This window comes from Stenella coeruleoalba (genome assembly GCF_951394435.1).
Source record: "Stenella coeruleoalba genome assembly, chromosome: 7".
Lineage (NCBI taxonomy): Eukaryota > Metazoa > Chordata > Mammalia > Artiodactyla > Delphinidae > Stenella > Stenella coeruleoalba.
This window is the reverse complement of record NC_137153.1, coordinates 57,021,930-57,036,347: the sequence shown is the minus strand read 5'-3', so window position 1 is coordinate 57,036,347 and position 14,418 is coordinate 57,021,930. Positions and strand designations below refer to the sequence as shown.

General features: G+C 37.3%; 1 protein-coding gene across 3 annotated transcripts in view; it reads left to right on the top strand.

Annotated features, from left to right (window-relative positions):
* The first annotated feature begins 425 nt into the window (after window positions 1–425).
* Window positions 426–14,418, top strand: part of CNTLN (centlein) — a 330,490-nt gene continuing 316,497 nt past the window's right edge. For all 3 annotated transcript variants that reach the window (XM_079927964.1, XM_079927963.1, XM_079927962.1), the window contains exons 1-2: window positions 426–834; window positions 10,123–10,211. In XM_079927964.1, the coding sequence (XP_079784090.1) occupies window positions 475–834; window positions 10,123–10,211 (449 nt within the window). In that variant the 5' untranslated portion in view covers window positions 426–474. The remainder of the gene's footprint in view (window positions 835–10,122; window positions 10,212–14,418) is intronic.

Sequence of the window (14,418 nt, the reverse complement as noted above, 5' to 3'; positions counted from 1 at the left end):
CAGCGCTGGAGGGATTAGCCCTATAACTAACACTACAGGGCGGTCAATGAAACGTGACAAACGAGTTGGCAGGGGCCTTGAAGGCAGAGGAATTCACAGTTAGGGATCATTTGGGGGTAGGGGCTTGTCAAGGAAGGCTTTAAGAAGTGGGATGTAAGCTAGGCGCAAAGCAGCAGGTAGGATTTTAGGCGTGCGGGAAGCCGTGACGTTGCAGGTTAAAGGCTGACCAGGGCAAGCGGGGATAGTGCGCGGGGCGGAGCCGCCTGACTCTTCGGACCACGGCGCGTGCGCCGCTAACGCTCACGCCGGGCGCGCGGCCCGTGGGAAGCCAGCCAGGACCCGCGAGCGCGAAACGCCGCGCGCCAAGGCGGGAAAAGTCGGGCGCATGCGCAGCTCGGAGCTTCGGGCTTGCTCGGATGGGGAAGGGGAGGAGGAGTTTCCTAGAAGGAACTTGACCCGTTAGTAGCCGCGGCCATGGCGGCGCGCTTGCGGCCCTCACAGCTCCCTCCGCCCGCCGCGCGACAGTTGGGGCCCGGGTCCCCACGTGTTGGGCTGGGAGCTGTGGCACACGAAGTGCTAAGCGACACTTCGGGTTTTGCGGGCGCAGCGCGGGAGGGCGTCATGGACAAAAGCGATTTACCCCGGCGGGGCGAAGAAGGGTCAGAGGGCCAGCGAGGGCCAGGGCGGACAGCTGCGGCTCAGGCTCCCCTCCACAGCGCGCCCATGGGGTCCATGCGACTAGAGGGCATCTCGGTAGAGGAGGCGATGGTGACCCGGACGCAGCTGCTGGAGGAAGAGCTGAGCAGCGTAAAGGAGGAGCTGGCCCTGTGTCAGGTATCGAGGTGGCCGCCGGTCTTTCCCCTCCACAGCCGGGCCGGGGCCGGTGGGGAAATGCGCCCGTCTCCTTCTGCCTTCGGCTGCCTAGCTGCGCGGGTTTGGGACCCACCCACCTCCGCCCGGCGGCGCCCGGTGCCGGCTCCCACACCCAGCCTGGCCCGCAGCTCTGGGCTGAGGGAGGCGGCCTTGTCCGGCTCGCCGACCTCGGGCTCCCGCCCTTCTCCGGACAGTGGGCGGGCAGGGTCGGCCAAGGCGCCCTGGGTTTGGTTGACCTCACTTGGATCCCACCAAAACGCGCAGTCGCACCCCTACCGCCCCCAAGCCCAAGGTCTGTGTCGTGACTGTAGTGGTACTTGGTGCAGCAGGAGTGCAATCCCTGAGTTGAAATGTGGAATGGGAAAGTGGAAACACTCTTATTGAAATAAAACCCATGGATGAAGGAGCCTGTTTTTAATTGTCAAACCCACACTTGCCCTTGTTCTTAAGTAAAACTTAAGTTGTTAAAACAGACCAATAATTTTTAGGGAGTCTCAGGCTGGGCATTTTCATTCACAGTAGATGATGCTTAATATTTATTAACCAACTAAGTTAATTCCATACTTCTGGAGAGAGAAATCTTATTTTCATCTTGCCTGGGAAAAGCATTTACGAAATCAATTGCTTTAACATTACTTTCCTGTTATTCGTATATACCAAAGATGGCTTGACTACTCATGTTCAGAAAGATTTGATTTTCCTTTATAGTTTTGCATCCTTACCACCATCTCTTCTCCGAATTTACCAGAACCTTTAACAGGGTTGGGTGACTAAATGTTCGGAATTCACTCAACAGTAGATCTTTGAGTCACTCTGTCTTCAAGACAGAACCAATTAAGAACTGCTAAACAACAAGGTAACTTTATAAACAATATCATAAGTTTAGATTAATAAAAATTCCTGAATTTCATTCTCATAATTCTATTGGATTCTTTTGCAGGATTTTACTGATTGAGTCAAGGATGTAAAAACACAGTAGTCTTGTTCAAATTGAATATGTCTTTGCTTAAACAACTTGAGGAGGTATTATGTGACTGCCTCCTTTTGACTTTCCATTCTCTATTCTTCACTGGGTAAGGAGCAAAGGGATAAATAAAAGACACCAAGGAATTTAAAGCGTTTTGTCATCTCAGTCTTCACCTTTGGGTAGTTTAAAGATGTGAATCCATGATAAAGGGCTTTGTTACTTTGGCAAGTCCTAATCTAAGATGCTGTTTGCCCATATCTTCTACACCCTTTCTCCGCTACCCCTTACTCTGTATTTACCATAGTTATGCCCTGAGCTGGATAAGGAACTAAGATGTTTAGTTTTGTGACTGACTTGATTAAGAAATCAGTCTGTTGGAAACAGCCCAATGACCCTCTTCCCCCAATCCTTTAACTATTATATTCTTTCAAAATGGGACTACGGAAGATGTAAGAATTGAGATGGTCATAGGTAGCCTAGAACAATGGTTCTTGAGATTTTATAGTACTGACACTGTTAGATGATCATAGGCATTCCAGTAATGTGAGATGAGGTTGGCACTATCCCATACCATAAAACTTCAGTCAAATCATACTCCTGCTTTTGGGGAAATTTGGGAGACATAATAATTGAATTGTTTTATAAAAAGCATTTAAGTAATTAAACATTCACTTTTACATTTTTAAAATTAGTTCTTCCACTTATATATTAAGCTAGAAATCACAGTACCCAAGAACACATAGTATTAACCCCTGTGTTTTCCACAGCTCTCAAAAATTGTACCCAAGATAAGAAATTCATTTTACGTCAACCTAGTAAGTAGACACACATACACATGCATATAATTTCAGAAAGAATATTTACCCTGTGTGTCCTGAACTCTGATGTTTTCTTTTAAAATCTATTATTTAAGAAAGTGCTGCTAATATCTACTAAATTAATTTCACAGCCCAGTAATGGGCAAAATGCACACTTTGGGAAAAAGAACCCCACTAATTAATTAGTCTCTGGTCATAAGTTGCAGCTTCATTTAAATTAGTTGGTTTTCTCCCCACGTTTAACTTACAGGAATTCAATTATATGTGCTTGGTGAAGAAAAAGAAAGTGATTCCATGTACCATTCCAGTCCATTGGAATGACTCAGAATAAGCATGTAATAGAAAACAATCTGTTTCAACTGTTTCTCTTAATATGAGTATCTCATCCTACTCTATGTGATTGTGATATTTAAACTTTTTTTCATATGGCCCCAGGTTAGCAAGCAACATACACATACTTAGATGAAGAAAAAGTGGTTGATTTCAGTGTGGGAAGAAAAGTTGTCCATATTGGATTTACTGAGAATAGGTTAGCTTCCAAATCTAGCATTTTCTAAGGAACTTTCAAAGGTACTCCAAAGATCAATTTCAGGTTCATGACAGTCGTGCTTTATTCACTGATTTAGAACCTAACTTCACCATACTCTTAATTTTGATTTTGTATTTCAAGATTGTGGTCTATTTGTGACCAAGAATGGGGTTGTGGGTATGTGTATGTGCACATTTTTTACCACTTATAGAATATCAGATAAGAAAAAGTTATGTATGTGTAATGTATATATGTATAGACACACATACAGGTGTACACACACACACAAATTTATGTATATCTCAAACCATATTTCTCTTTTTAGTCACAGCCAAAAATATTTACTAAACCTATATACCAATTTCAGGTAAAGATATATTATGGCGTTTAAATGAAATATATGTGTATTACTCCAACTTTCATGATGAAATTAACTTTCATGATGTATGTGATGTTGGAATTAAGAGTATATAACTACAGAAATCAACCAGTTACATTTTTTAGTAGACATTTAGGTGTGTTGAAACCTTGTCCAGTCATTCACAAAGAAAAAACAAAATTGGGGGATTTCCCTGGCGGTCCAGTGGTTAAGACTCCACGCTTCCACTGCAGGGGGTGCAGGTTTGATCCCTGGTGAGAAAACTAAGATCCTGCATGCGGTGCAGCACGGTCAAAAAAAGAAAAAAAAATTGAGAACATGTTGTATAATTAGAATTCTCACTGTTGTTAGGAGCTGTATTCTAATAGATGAATCTTTTTGTACAGTTATTTTTCATAATATAATTTAGTGAGTGGCTAGTTTGTGCCATACTTTGTAATTAAACTCTTTCCATTGTTTTCTTTGAGTTCTGATAGGAAATTAATTTGTTTAAATATAGAAAATAGTTTTTATATGTTTGTTGAATTCATTCGTGCAGTAGAGGTCAATCGAGGGCCTATTATGTTGGCATATACTAAACTAGGTGGTGGGAGAGTAGGTACCCAGTGAAAAAGATAATTTTGTTTATCTGTGTCTGTAAAGTTGATATTTATTTCCATGTTGATAAGTGAAAGTCAAAGCCAATCCACTGCTAAGATAACTCAGACCCAAATCTTCGGGCATTTAGTCAGCTCTCATTGGCTGAGTTTAATAAACTTTGTGAGAAGGAGTAGTATTTTTAAATTTATATTTTAAATTACTTGATTCTGTGTGGAAGTTTTGTAGTAAGAATAAGGCATTTTATAATGAGTAATATTTAAGGATTTTTACTTTTAATTTTTGAAAAGAACATTTTAAATGCCCAAAGGAAAGGAAAATATAAAGATAATATGGTTGGTAGTAGTTAGTTTCCTTGTTTTAATAATGTGTGGAATAGTTTGGAAACTAGTTTTGTGTTTTTTGGGGGCTTTTTTTTTTGTATATGAAGGAGCGTCTTTTTAATAATTAGAGGTATAATCCACATTGAAGATTATATAGCATTTAAATAACTAAAAAACTTACAAAAACTAATACATATTGTACAATAGTCCCACAATCCATTTGTAGCATTTTATTGCTCACAAAAGAACTTACTTCTTTTTCTCAAGTCAAGTATCACTTATACATTTGAGTATTTTTAGGTGACAAAATCTGAATACCATTGCTGATCATAAATTAATAACAAAAGAAATTAATAACTGAAGTTTAATAGAGAAATTTGGAAATTAGAAAGGTCTCCCCCTAGTGACTTCTGGGTATAAATTGTAGTTATAAATTAACAATAGACTGTTTCTGGAGGAGTCTTTTCTTCTGGTTGCTTTTTTTTCTGGCCTCTATGATAAAAACAATTTAAGGAGAGTTTGTTGTTACTTTCTCCTTGGTGGGGATTAAAGAGGAGATGTGAAATAACCATTAACCATAACAATAGCAAAAAGAAAGAGAAAAAAATGTATAAATTAATATGTAAAGATTTTTTTCATCAGATATTTATTGATTTCTTACTTTGTCCTTCTAACTGTATTAGAGCTAAGTCCTTTATTAGTAAGTCACACTTAGTTAAGCTGGAGTAACTCAGTTATTTTGTAAATGTTGAAAACCTACTTTTTTTTAAGTTTTTACTTTTGTTAACCTTTCTTAGTATTTTAGGTAGAGGAGTTGAGGTGAAAAATACATGTGACTCTTTACTATTTTTTTTTTCTATTTTTTTTAAACATCTTTATTGGAGTATAATTGCTTTACAATGGTGTGTTACTTTCTGCTGTATAACAAAGTGAATCAGCTATATGTATACATATATCCCCATATCCCCTCCCTCTTGCGTCTCCCTCCCACCCTCCCTATAGTACCCTTCTCGGTGGACACAAAGCACTGAGCTGATCTCCCTGTGCTATGTGGATCCTTCTCACTAGCTATCTATTTTACATTTGGTAGTGTATATATGTCCATGCCACTGTCTCACTTCGTCCCAGCTTGCCCTTCCCCCTCCCTGTGTCCTCAAGTTTATTCTCTACATCTGCGTCTTTATTCCTATCCTGCCCCTAGGTTCTTCAGAACCTTTTTTTTTTTTTTTTTTTGCGGTACACGGGCCTCTCACTGCTGTGGCCTCTCCCGTTGCGGAGCACAGGCTCTGGACGCACAGGCTCCGCGGCCATGGCTCACGGGTCCAGCCGCTCCGCGGCATGTGGGATCCTCCCGGACCGGGGCACGAGCCCATGTCCCCTGCATCGGCAGGCGGACTCTCAACCACTGCGCCACCAGGGAAGCCCCCCCCTTTTTTTTTTTAGATTCCTTATATATGTGTTAGCATATGGTATTTGTTTTTCTCTTTCTGACTTACTTCACTCTGTATGACAGACTCTGGCTCCATCCACTTCACTACAAATAACTCAGTTTTGTTTCTTTTTATGGCTGATATTCCATTGTGTATATGTGCCACATCTTCTTTATCCATTCATCTGTTGATGGACACTTAGATTGCTTCCATGTCCTGGCTATTGTAAATAGAGCTACAGTGAACATTGTGGTACATGACTCTTTTTGAATTATGGTTTTCTCAGGGTACATGCCCAGTAGGGGGATTGCTGGGTCATATGGTAGTTCTATTTTTAGTTTTTTAAGGAACCTCCATACTGTTCTCCATAGTGGCTGTATCAATTTACATTCCCACCAACAGTGCAAGAGGGTTCCCTTTTCTCCACACCCTCTCTAGCATTTATTGTTTGTAGATTTTTTGATGATGGCCATTCTGACTGGTGTGAGGTGATACCTCATTGTAGTTTTGATTTGCATTCCTCTAATGATTAGTGATGTTCAGCATCCTTTCATGTGGTTGTTGGCAATCTCTATATCTTCTTTGGAGAAAAGTCTATTTAGGTCTTCTGCCCATCTTTGGATTGGGTTGTTTGTTTTTTTGATATTGAGCTGCATGACCTGCCTTTATATTTTGGAGATTAATTGTTTTGTCAGTTGCTTCATTTGCAAATATTTTCTCCCATTCTGAGGGTTGTCTTTTCGTCTTGTTTATGGTTTCCTTTGCTGTGCAAAAGCTTTTAAGTTTCATTAGGTCCCATTTGTTTATTTTTGTTTTTATTTCCATTTCTCTAGGAGGTGGGTCAAAAAAGATCTTGCTGTGATTTATGTCATAGAGTGTTCTGCCTATGTTTTTCTCTAAGAGTTTTATAGTGTGTGGCCTTACATTTAGGTCTTTAATCCATTTTGAGTTTATTTTTGTGTATGGTGTTAGGAAGTATTCTAATTTCATTCTTCTGCATGTATCTAGCCATTTTCCCCAGCACCACTTATTAAAGAGGCTGTCTATTCTCCACTGTATATTCTTGCCTTCTTTATCAAAAATAAGGTGACCATATGTGCATGGGTTTATCTTTGGATTTTCTGTCCTGTTCCATTGATCTATATTTCTCTTTTTGTGCGGGTACCATACTGTCTTGATTAATGTAGCTTTGTAGTATAGTGTGAAGTCAGGGAGCCTGATTCCCCCAGCTCCATTTCTCTTTCTCAAGATTGCTTTGGCTATTTGGGGTCTTTTGTGTTTCCATACAAACTGTGAAATTTTTTGTTCTAGCTCTGTGAAAAATGCCATATGTAGTTTGATAGAGATTGCATTGAATCTGTAGATTGCTTTGGGTAGTATAGTCATTTTCACAACGTTGATTCTTCCAGTCCAAGAACATGGTATATCTCTCCATCTGTTTGTATCATCTTTAATTTCTTTCATCAGTGTCTTATAGTTTTCTGCATACAGGTCTTTTGTCTCCTTAGGTTTATTCCTAGGTATTTTATTCTTTTTGTTGCATTGGTAAGTGGGAGTGTTTCATTAATTTTCTTTCAGATTTTTCATCATTAGTGTATAGGAATACAAGACATTTCTGTGCATTAATTTTGTATCCTGCTACTTTCCAAATTCACTGATAAGCTCTAATAGTTTTCTGGTAGCATCTTTAGGATTCTCTATAGTATCATGTCCTCTGCAAACAGTGACAGTTTTACTTCTTTTCCGATTTGGATTCCTTTTATTTCTTTTTCTTCTCTGATTGCTGGGCTAAAACTTCCAAAACTATGTTGAATAATAGTGGTGAGAGTGGGCAACCTTGTCTTGTTCCTGATCTTAGTGGCAATGATTTCAGTTTTTTGCCATTGAAAACAGTGTTGGCTGTTGGTTTGTCATATGTGGCCTTTTTATATTGAGGTAAGTTCCCTCTATGCCTATTTTCTGGAGGGTTTTTATCATAAATGGGTGTTGAATTTTGTTGGAAGCTTTTTCTGTGTCTATTGAGATGATGGTATGGTTTTTTTCCTTCAGTTTGTTAATATGGTTTATCACATTGATTTGCGTATGTTAAAGAATCCTTGCATTCCTGGGATAAACCCCACTTGATCACGGTGTATGATCCTTTTAATGTGCTGTTGGATTCTGTTTGCTAGTAGTTTGTTGAGGATTTTTGTATCTCTGTTCATCAGTGATATTGGTCTGTAGTTTTCTTTTTTTGTTACTCTTTTGTTTTGAAGAGCTATAAGATAAGCTATATCTTATCTTATCTTATCAAAGATAAGCTATAGGATACAATCCAAACTCTACCAAGGCAAGTTATAAGATAAATCTCCAGATACCATTGGTTTCAGGGATTTTGTAGTTTCATCAACATACCTTTTAAAAGAGCACATAATGTTACATAGTTTAACTTTTCCTTCACCAGAGGTTTATGACATGTAATTTCTCTATATATTGACATTTCTTGTCCTTAACTGAAATCATTTTAATACCTAAATGCTGAATTCTTGCTTCTAAAAGATAAAGTATGACATATAAGAATAGTTAGGTAAGGTAGTACGTTGCAGTACTCCAGCTGTCAAAAGTCTTTAAAAAACAGTCAAACAAAATGAAAGATTTGAACATTAAAAAATGAAAACATAAAAATTTAAGAAGTAAGTATGGGTAAATATATTTCCAATCTTGGAGTAGAGAAGGCCTTTTTTTAACTTGTAGAAGAAAACCATAAGCCATAATGAAAAAGATAAGTTTGAATATATAAAAATAATAACTACCTTTTCCCAAAAAGTCTCCATCATAAATAAAGTCAAATAAGCAACAACATACTGGAAAAAAATAATTGTAACACATTTGGTAGACTTAAGTCCAATTTTAAGGTTTCCAATGACATTTCTTATATTTAATTGGCAGAACTCAGTCACAGAGCCCATAGGCAAGAGAGGCCAGTCTTAGTTGGCAGCAAAGATCAAAAATGGTTTCTGTTACTAAGAGGAAGGGGAGAATAGATGATGTCACAGAAGTAAAACCAAACAAATAAACTACCAAACAAATATAGTATTATAAAATGAAATGTGATTTGAAAAAAATAATTAAACAGGGTAAGGGGTTTCCAGAGATTTGTGGGTTTTGGTGGCTATAAATATAGTAGTTAGGGAAGACTTCTCTTCTCTTGAAGAGGTAACATTTAAACAAAGACTTGAGCGACGTTAGGTAATAATGTACATGAAAATCTGGTAGATTGTATATTTAAAAGGACCTGGTACAAGTAGAGCCAGAAGGTCCCTGTGAACAAGAGGGTGAGTGATAGATGAGGCTGGAGGACCAGATGTGTAGGGTCATGTGGCCTTGGTAGAGTTTGGATTGTTTTCCTAATCTGATGGAAATCCACTGGACGATTTTGAGCTGTAAGGAACCCAGGGGACCATTATAGGGAGCTAGGCAAGTGGTGGAGTTGACTCGTAGTAAGATGGTGGATAGTACTTGTTCCACTTGTACTAGGTAGAAGTGTTCAGAATTGGGATATATTTTGTAGGTAAGGCTAATAGGATTTACTAATGGTTTGGATATGAAATGTGAAGAAAGAGAGCAACCAAGATTGACTCCTAGATCTTAAGTTTTTAAACAATAAGTAGATGGTGGTGTCATTTACTGAGATGCAGAGAGGGCAGGTTTGTAAGAGGGTAGGAAGTCAAAAACTTTGTTTTGGATAAATTAAATTTGAGATGCCTATTAAGAATTGATAATATAGAGGACCTTGAAAAATGATTTTAGCGTTATGGTGGGGAGGGAAGTCTGACTGGAGGAGGTTACAGAGTGAGTGGGGAGTGAGGAAGAAGAGACCATGATTGTAGGCAGCTGTTTCAAGGAATTTTGCTGAAAAGGGCAGCTGAAAATGGAGCAATAGTTAGAGGACAGTCTCATTTTAGAACAAATTTACCTTAATATTCAGCCCTTCAGCATTTGCACCCTCAAATGTGAGTAGGAGAAATAGTAAAATAAATGTGGGTTACCAGTGTAAGAACTTTTTAAAATAAAGCTTTCCCGTTATACTTTTCAAGAATCTGTTTTATAGTTATAGAACTAGGGATCAAGTAATTACGTTTTTCATTTTTTAATTTAATGCAGTATCTTGCCTTCTCTGCTGTAGCTACAAAGCAATGAATTTAAAATGTCTTTTATTTCTTTAAGGCTGATAAAGAATTCGTATGGTCTTTGTGGAAACGTCTCCAGGTGACAAACCCAGATCTCACGCAAGCAATCAGTTTGGTTGTGGAAAGGTGAGTTTCTAAGTTATTTTTTTCATCAGTATTTAGTTTGTTGAATTTGTTTTTCTTCATTATTAAAATTAACACTTGGCATTAATCCCCTGAAGAGATTCATTTGATTTCCAAAGGAATGTTGAGCATGATATTATAATTACTGGATTTATTTCAAGGTGTGTCAGTTTGCTAAGTACAGCTAGGCCTTATCTTCTACTCATATTCTGACATATTTGGGAAGTTTGCAGGTAAGAGAGACACTTTGTGTGTATGTATTTGTGTGTGTGTGTATATTTTAAGCTCTTACTACTCAACTTTAAAAATTGGAGAAGTTCCTGTTGTTTGGCTTCAGAGACTGACCCTGTACGCAACTTCCTAGACATGATCCTTCCTAGACATGGCTCAGTTTTCCCCTAAGATAATTGCAGTGTGTATTTGAGAGCCTGGGTTGACCTTGCCAGAGTAGAGTAAGTGTTCCGGAATAGGTTGAGAGATTTCCGTATTACCCTGGAGGGGATGCCCAGTCATTTAACTATAGATTATTGGGCCTCTCCTTGGTCATTAGAAACAGTGGAGTGATGCTGGGTACTTCTTATCAAACATTTGGTATACAGTAGTCTCATGACACGTAGATAGCAATTAAAACACTTGCTTTCCTATTAAATGGATATCATTATATTTCCTAAATGAGAAGCTAAGCATATGGTTGCCTTTTCTTTTTTTTAATTGGAGTTATGATTATATAATCTGAATATCAGTTTTTGATAACTTGAAGTATATTCACCTTTGGAGTCGCTAGCCCTGGGATCATTCTAATATTGTCTGGAATTTGACTTTGAAAAATCTATGATACATACCCATGGCTAATTTTACCATCCTTGGTTATCGTGAAATCTTAAAACAGAATAATTGGTTTCTTCTCATGGTCTTGTATGTCTAATTCATCAATGAGATTTTCCTTTTGATGATCAGAATTAAGTATTTTGTTGAAGTACCCTTATTAGTTCCTCAGTCATTCTAGAGATTAAATGTGATCACTCTCAGTTTTACTGTTTTTTAGCAGAATAGGACTTCAGAAGATATATTCTTGGGATTTCTTTTGTCATTTCTGTGATTCTTTCATTATCCTCCTCTCCTTTTAGTTGTATACATTTTTCAACTTTCTAATTTATGTTTTACAACTTTCTAAAGCGATTCTTAATTTTCCCTTTACTCTTGGTTGAGACAGAACCAAATAATAAATTATTGTTAGGTCATCTTTCTCATTCTTTAAGATTTTTATTTTTCACATTTTATAATATACATAATATGCGGTCACATAAAAGTATATCAACAATTTATAAATAAATATACACATATATTTTGGGGTGGGTACTCAAAATCCTTTTGCTCATAAGATATGTAATGGAAAATTTTGGAGATTACTGCTTTACAGCTATAATCTTGAAAATTTAATGTGCATAAGGTATACTTGGAAAATTTCTTTTTAAAAATTTTTTATTTTTAAAAATTTTTATTGGGCTATAGGGGATGGGTTGAGAAATATCTCTGCAAGTTATGCCCTACTAGGGAAATGTCCATTCTAATTTTCCTGGGATAGCTTTTGGAGCTTTTTCTTTTTCTTGGAGCTGCTGCTCTTGCTGGCAGCAGCCTCTTCAGGTCCACTGCTGAGTGGCTCCTCCTTGGAAGAGAATTTCCTCTTTTCCTTGGGGACTGGAAAATTTCTTAAAATGCAGGTCTCTGGAACTTTCCCCTGATCTACTGAATCTTTAGGGATGAGGCCCAGGAGTCTTTAAAATAAGCTTTCCAGGTAATTCTGGTGTCCATAGATCTGATGTCCAGGTAATTCTGATGTCCACAATGAGATACCTTGGAATTTGAATTGACTTTTGAAATTGGAAACTTGTAATTTGCATTTATAATTTTATAATTATGTAAATATTATTTCCTTGAGAACCATGTAGTGTGTTTGGACCTGTTGATAAGGGAAATGGTATGACAAAAAAAGAATATTCCAAATATCAAAGTCAAATAGAATATCTTTCTTTATAGTCCATTAATTACCCAAATTATGCTACATTTAAGTTATTTTATATTTGTGCCTTGGTCTTCCTGGACAACATTTTTTCCCCCTGGAATTTCTAATTGCTTTTCTTTTCTGCTATTTCTTAGCATAAAGAATGTCAGTGTTCAGACATTTGAATAATGGGCTGAAGACATTCTTCCTTGGGCCCTTTGGTTTATGGTATGAATTTTGGCCAATTGCTTTCTAAACCAACTCATAGCTGCCATCCTCGGATTTCTTCTTATTGTACTCCTGAACTAGTGCCACAGTTTCTAAGATCCTACGTCTTCCTTTTTCTTTTGTTGGATTATATTTTCAAAATTTTTTTCTCAGAAGGGATGCATAAGTGGTCCACTTTCTGACTCCTTACGTACCTAAAATGTCTTTCTTTTGTCCTTATGTTTGGTTGATACTTTAGCTGAACATAAAATTTTAAGTACATTTAATTCCCCTCAGATTTTTTGAAGTATAGCTTTGTTATCTTCTTTTAGCATACAGTGGTGTTATCAAGTGTATGTGTGATCCCAGTGCAAGTGAGATTCTTATTTCTTTCTAGGTAGCTTGCTTAAAGTTTTTAGGATTTTCTCTTCATATATATGATATTTTAAAATTTCAACATCATATTTTAATTTGAGTCTTTTAAAAATTCAAACTTCTCAGCCTTTGTGGGTTCTTTCAATATCAAGACTGGAGATTTTATTTCAATTGAAGAAAAATATGATTCTCATATTTTCCCCCTTGTCTGTTCTTTCCTTCTGTACTCTGTTAGAGATTGGACCTTCTGAACTTGGCCTTCTTTTCTGTCATATTTTCCATCTTTTAGTTTTGTCTCCTGAATGGTCTTCTTACATTTTCTTCCATCAGTACATGGATTTTTTTCCATTTACCCTATTTAGTTATTTGATTTTTTTTTAGTTTTAGAAATCAAAATTTTACTTCTAAGAAATTTCTTATTTGATGTTTCCTTTTTCATAGCAGTCTTCTTTAAAAGGATAAGTTTTTAATCTTTGTGATTATAATTTTTAAGTTCTTCTCTGTTTCTTACATTATCTTTGTTTCCTGTTGGGTAACTTCTGTTTGTTCCTACTCTTTTACTTTAATGCTGATAGTTTTCTTCAAGTGTTTGATGATTCTTTACTGACTGTTCATGTTTTTGTATGAAGGTCTATATTGCTTAATGTAGAAATGTTGCTTTTAATGAGTTTACTTTGCATTTTTATATAACTGTTACCAAGAGGCTTCTCATCTGAATGAAAGGATTGACTATGGGCATTGTGTAAGAGAAGGGAGGGGACTATCAACAAGCTTTCCTGAGGGATGTATGGCAAATGGGCTTCACTGTACAGAATGAGAAGTAGGCTCTTAAGTCAGTCACTTCTCTGATTGTATTGTTTGTCCCAACAACCATAGTAGGGACCTTTTTCAGGAACATGGTTCTTTTGAAAGTAGCCTTGGGCCATTTGTTATAGGCAAATACTGCAGGTAGCTGTTCTGAACATGGATGAATGGGAAGCCCAGATTTTTGATTAATGGTTCCTTAGTCATCTTGATTCCTGTGGACTTCTGCTCTCCATACTTACTAATTGGGTAATTAGAGCCTATCTGAGCCTCTTCCAGAAAAAAATAGCTTCCTTTTCCATTGTAGACACTATTTGGATTTTTCTCCTCTGTGTTTGTCTCAGTGAGTCCATCCTTCTGTCTTTCAGATATTTGTCCGTTTTGAACCCTTTTTCTTATTTCCAGGCTAATAGACTCAAGGCAGTGTGATTTGGGCAAGTCAGTGACATGTTGTCAGTTCATTATTTTCAAGACGAATATAATTATTATTCAAAAGAAAATAATATTTTTAGAGTTACAATATATTCTATTATTTTGATATGCCATATTATTTAATCAGTGTCTTGTTGTTGTACATTAAGGTTCCTTTTTTTATGAAAATTGTATGATGATGCTGTGATAAATGGCCTTGTGGATAAAGCTTTGCCAGAATCACTGGTTTTAACCAGTGGTGCCAATGACATAGTAGATGGAGGCTGGGATTGCTAAACATCCTGAAATAAATAGGATAATCCCGCTCAATTAAATAACCCTCAGAGACTTTGAGGGTTCAGTTCCAGACCACTGTAGTAAAGTAAATATTGCAGTAAAGCAAGGCACACA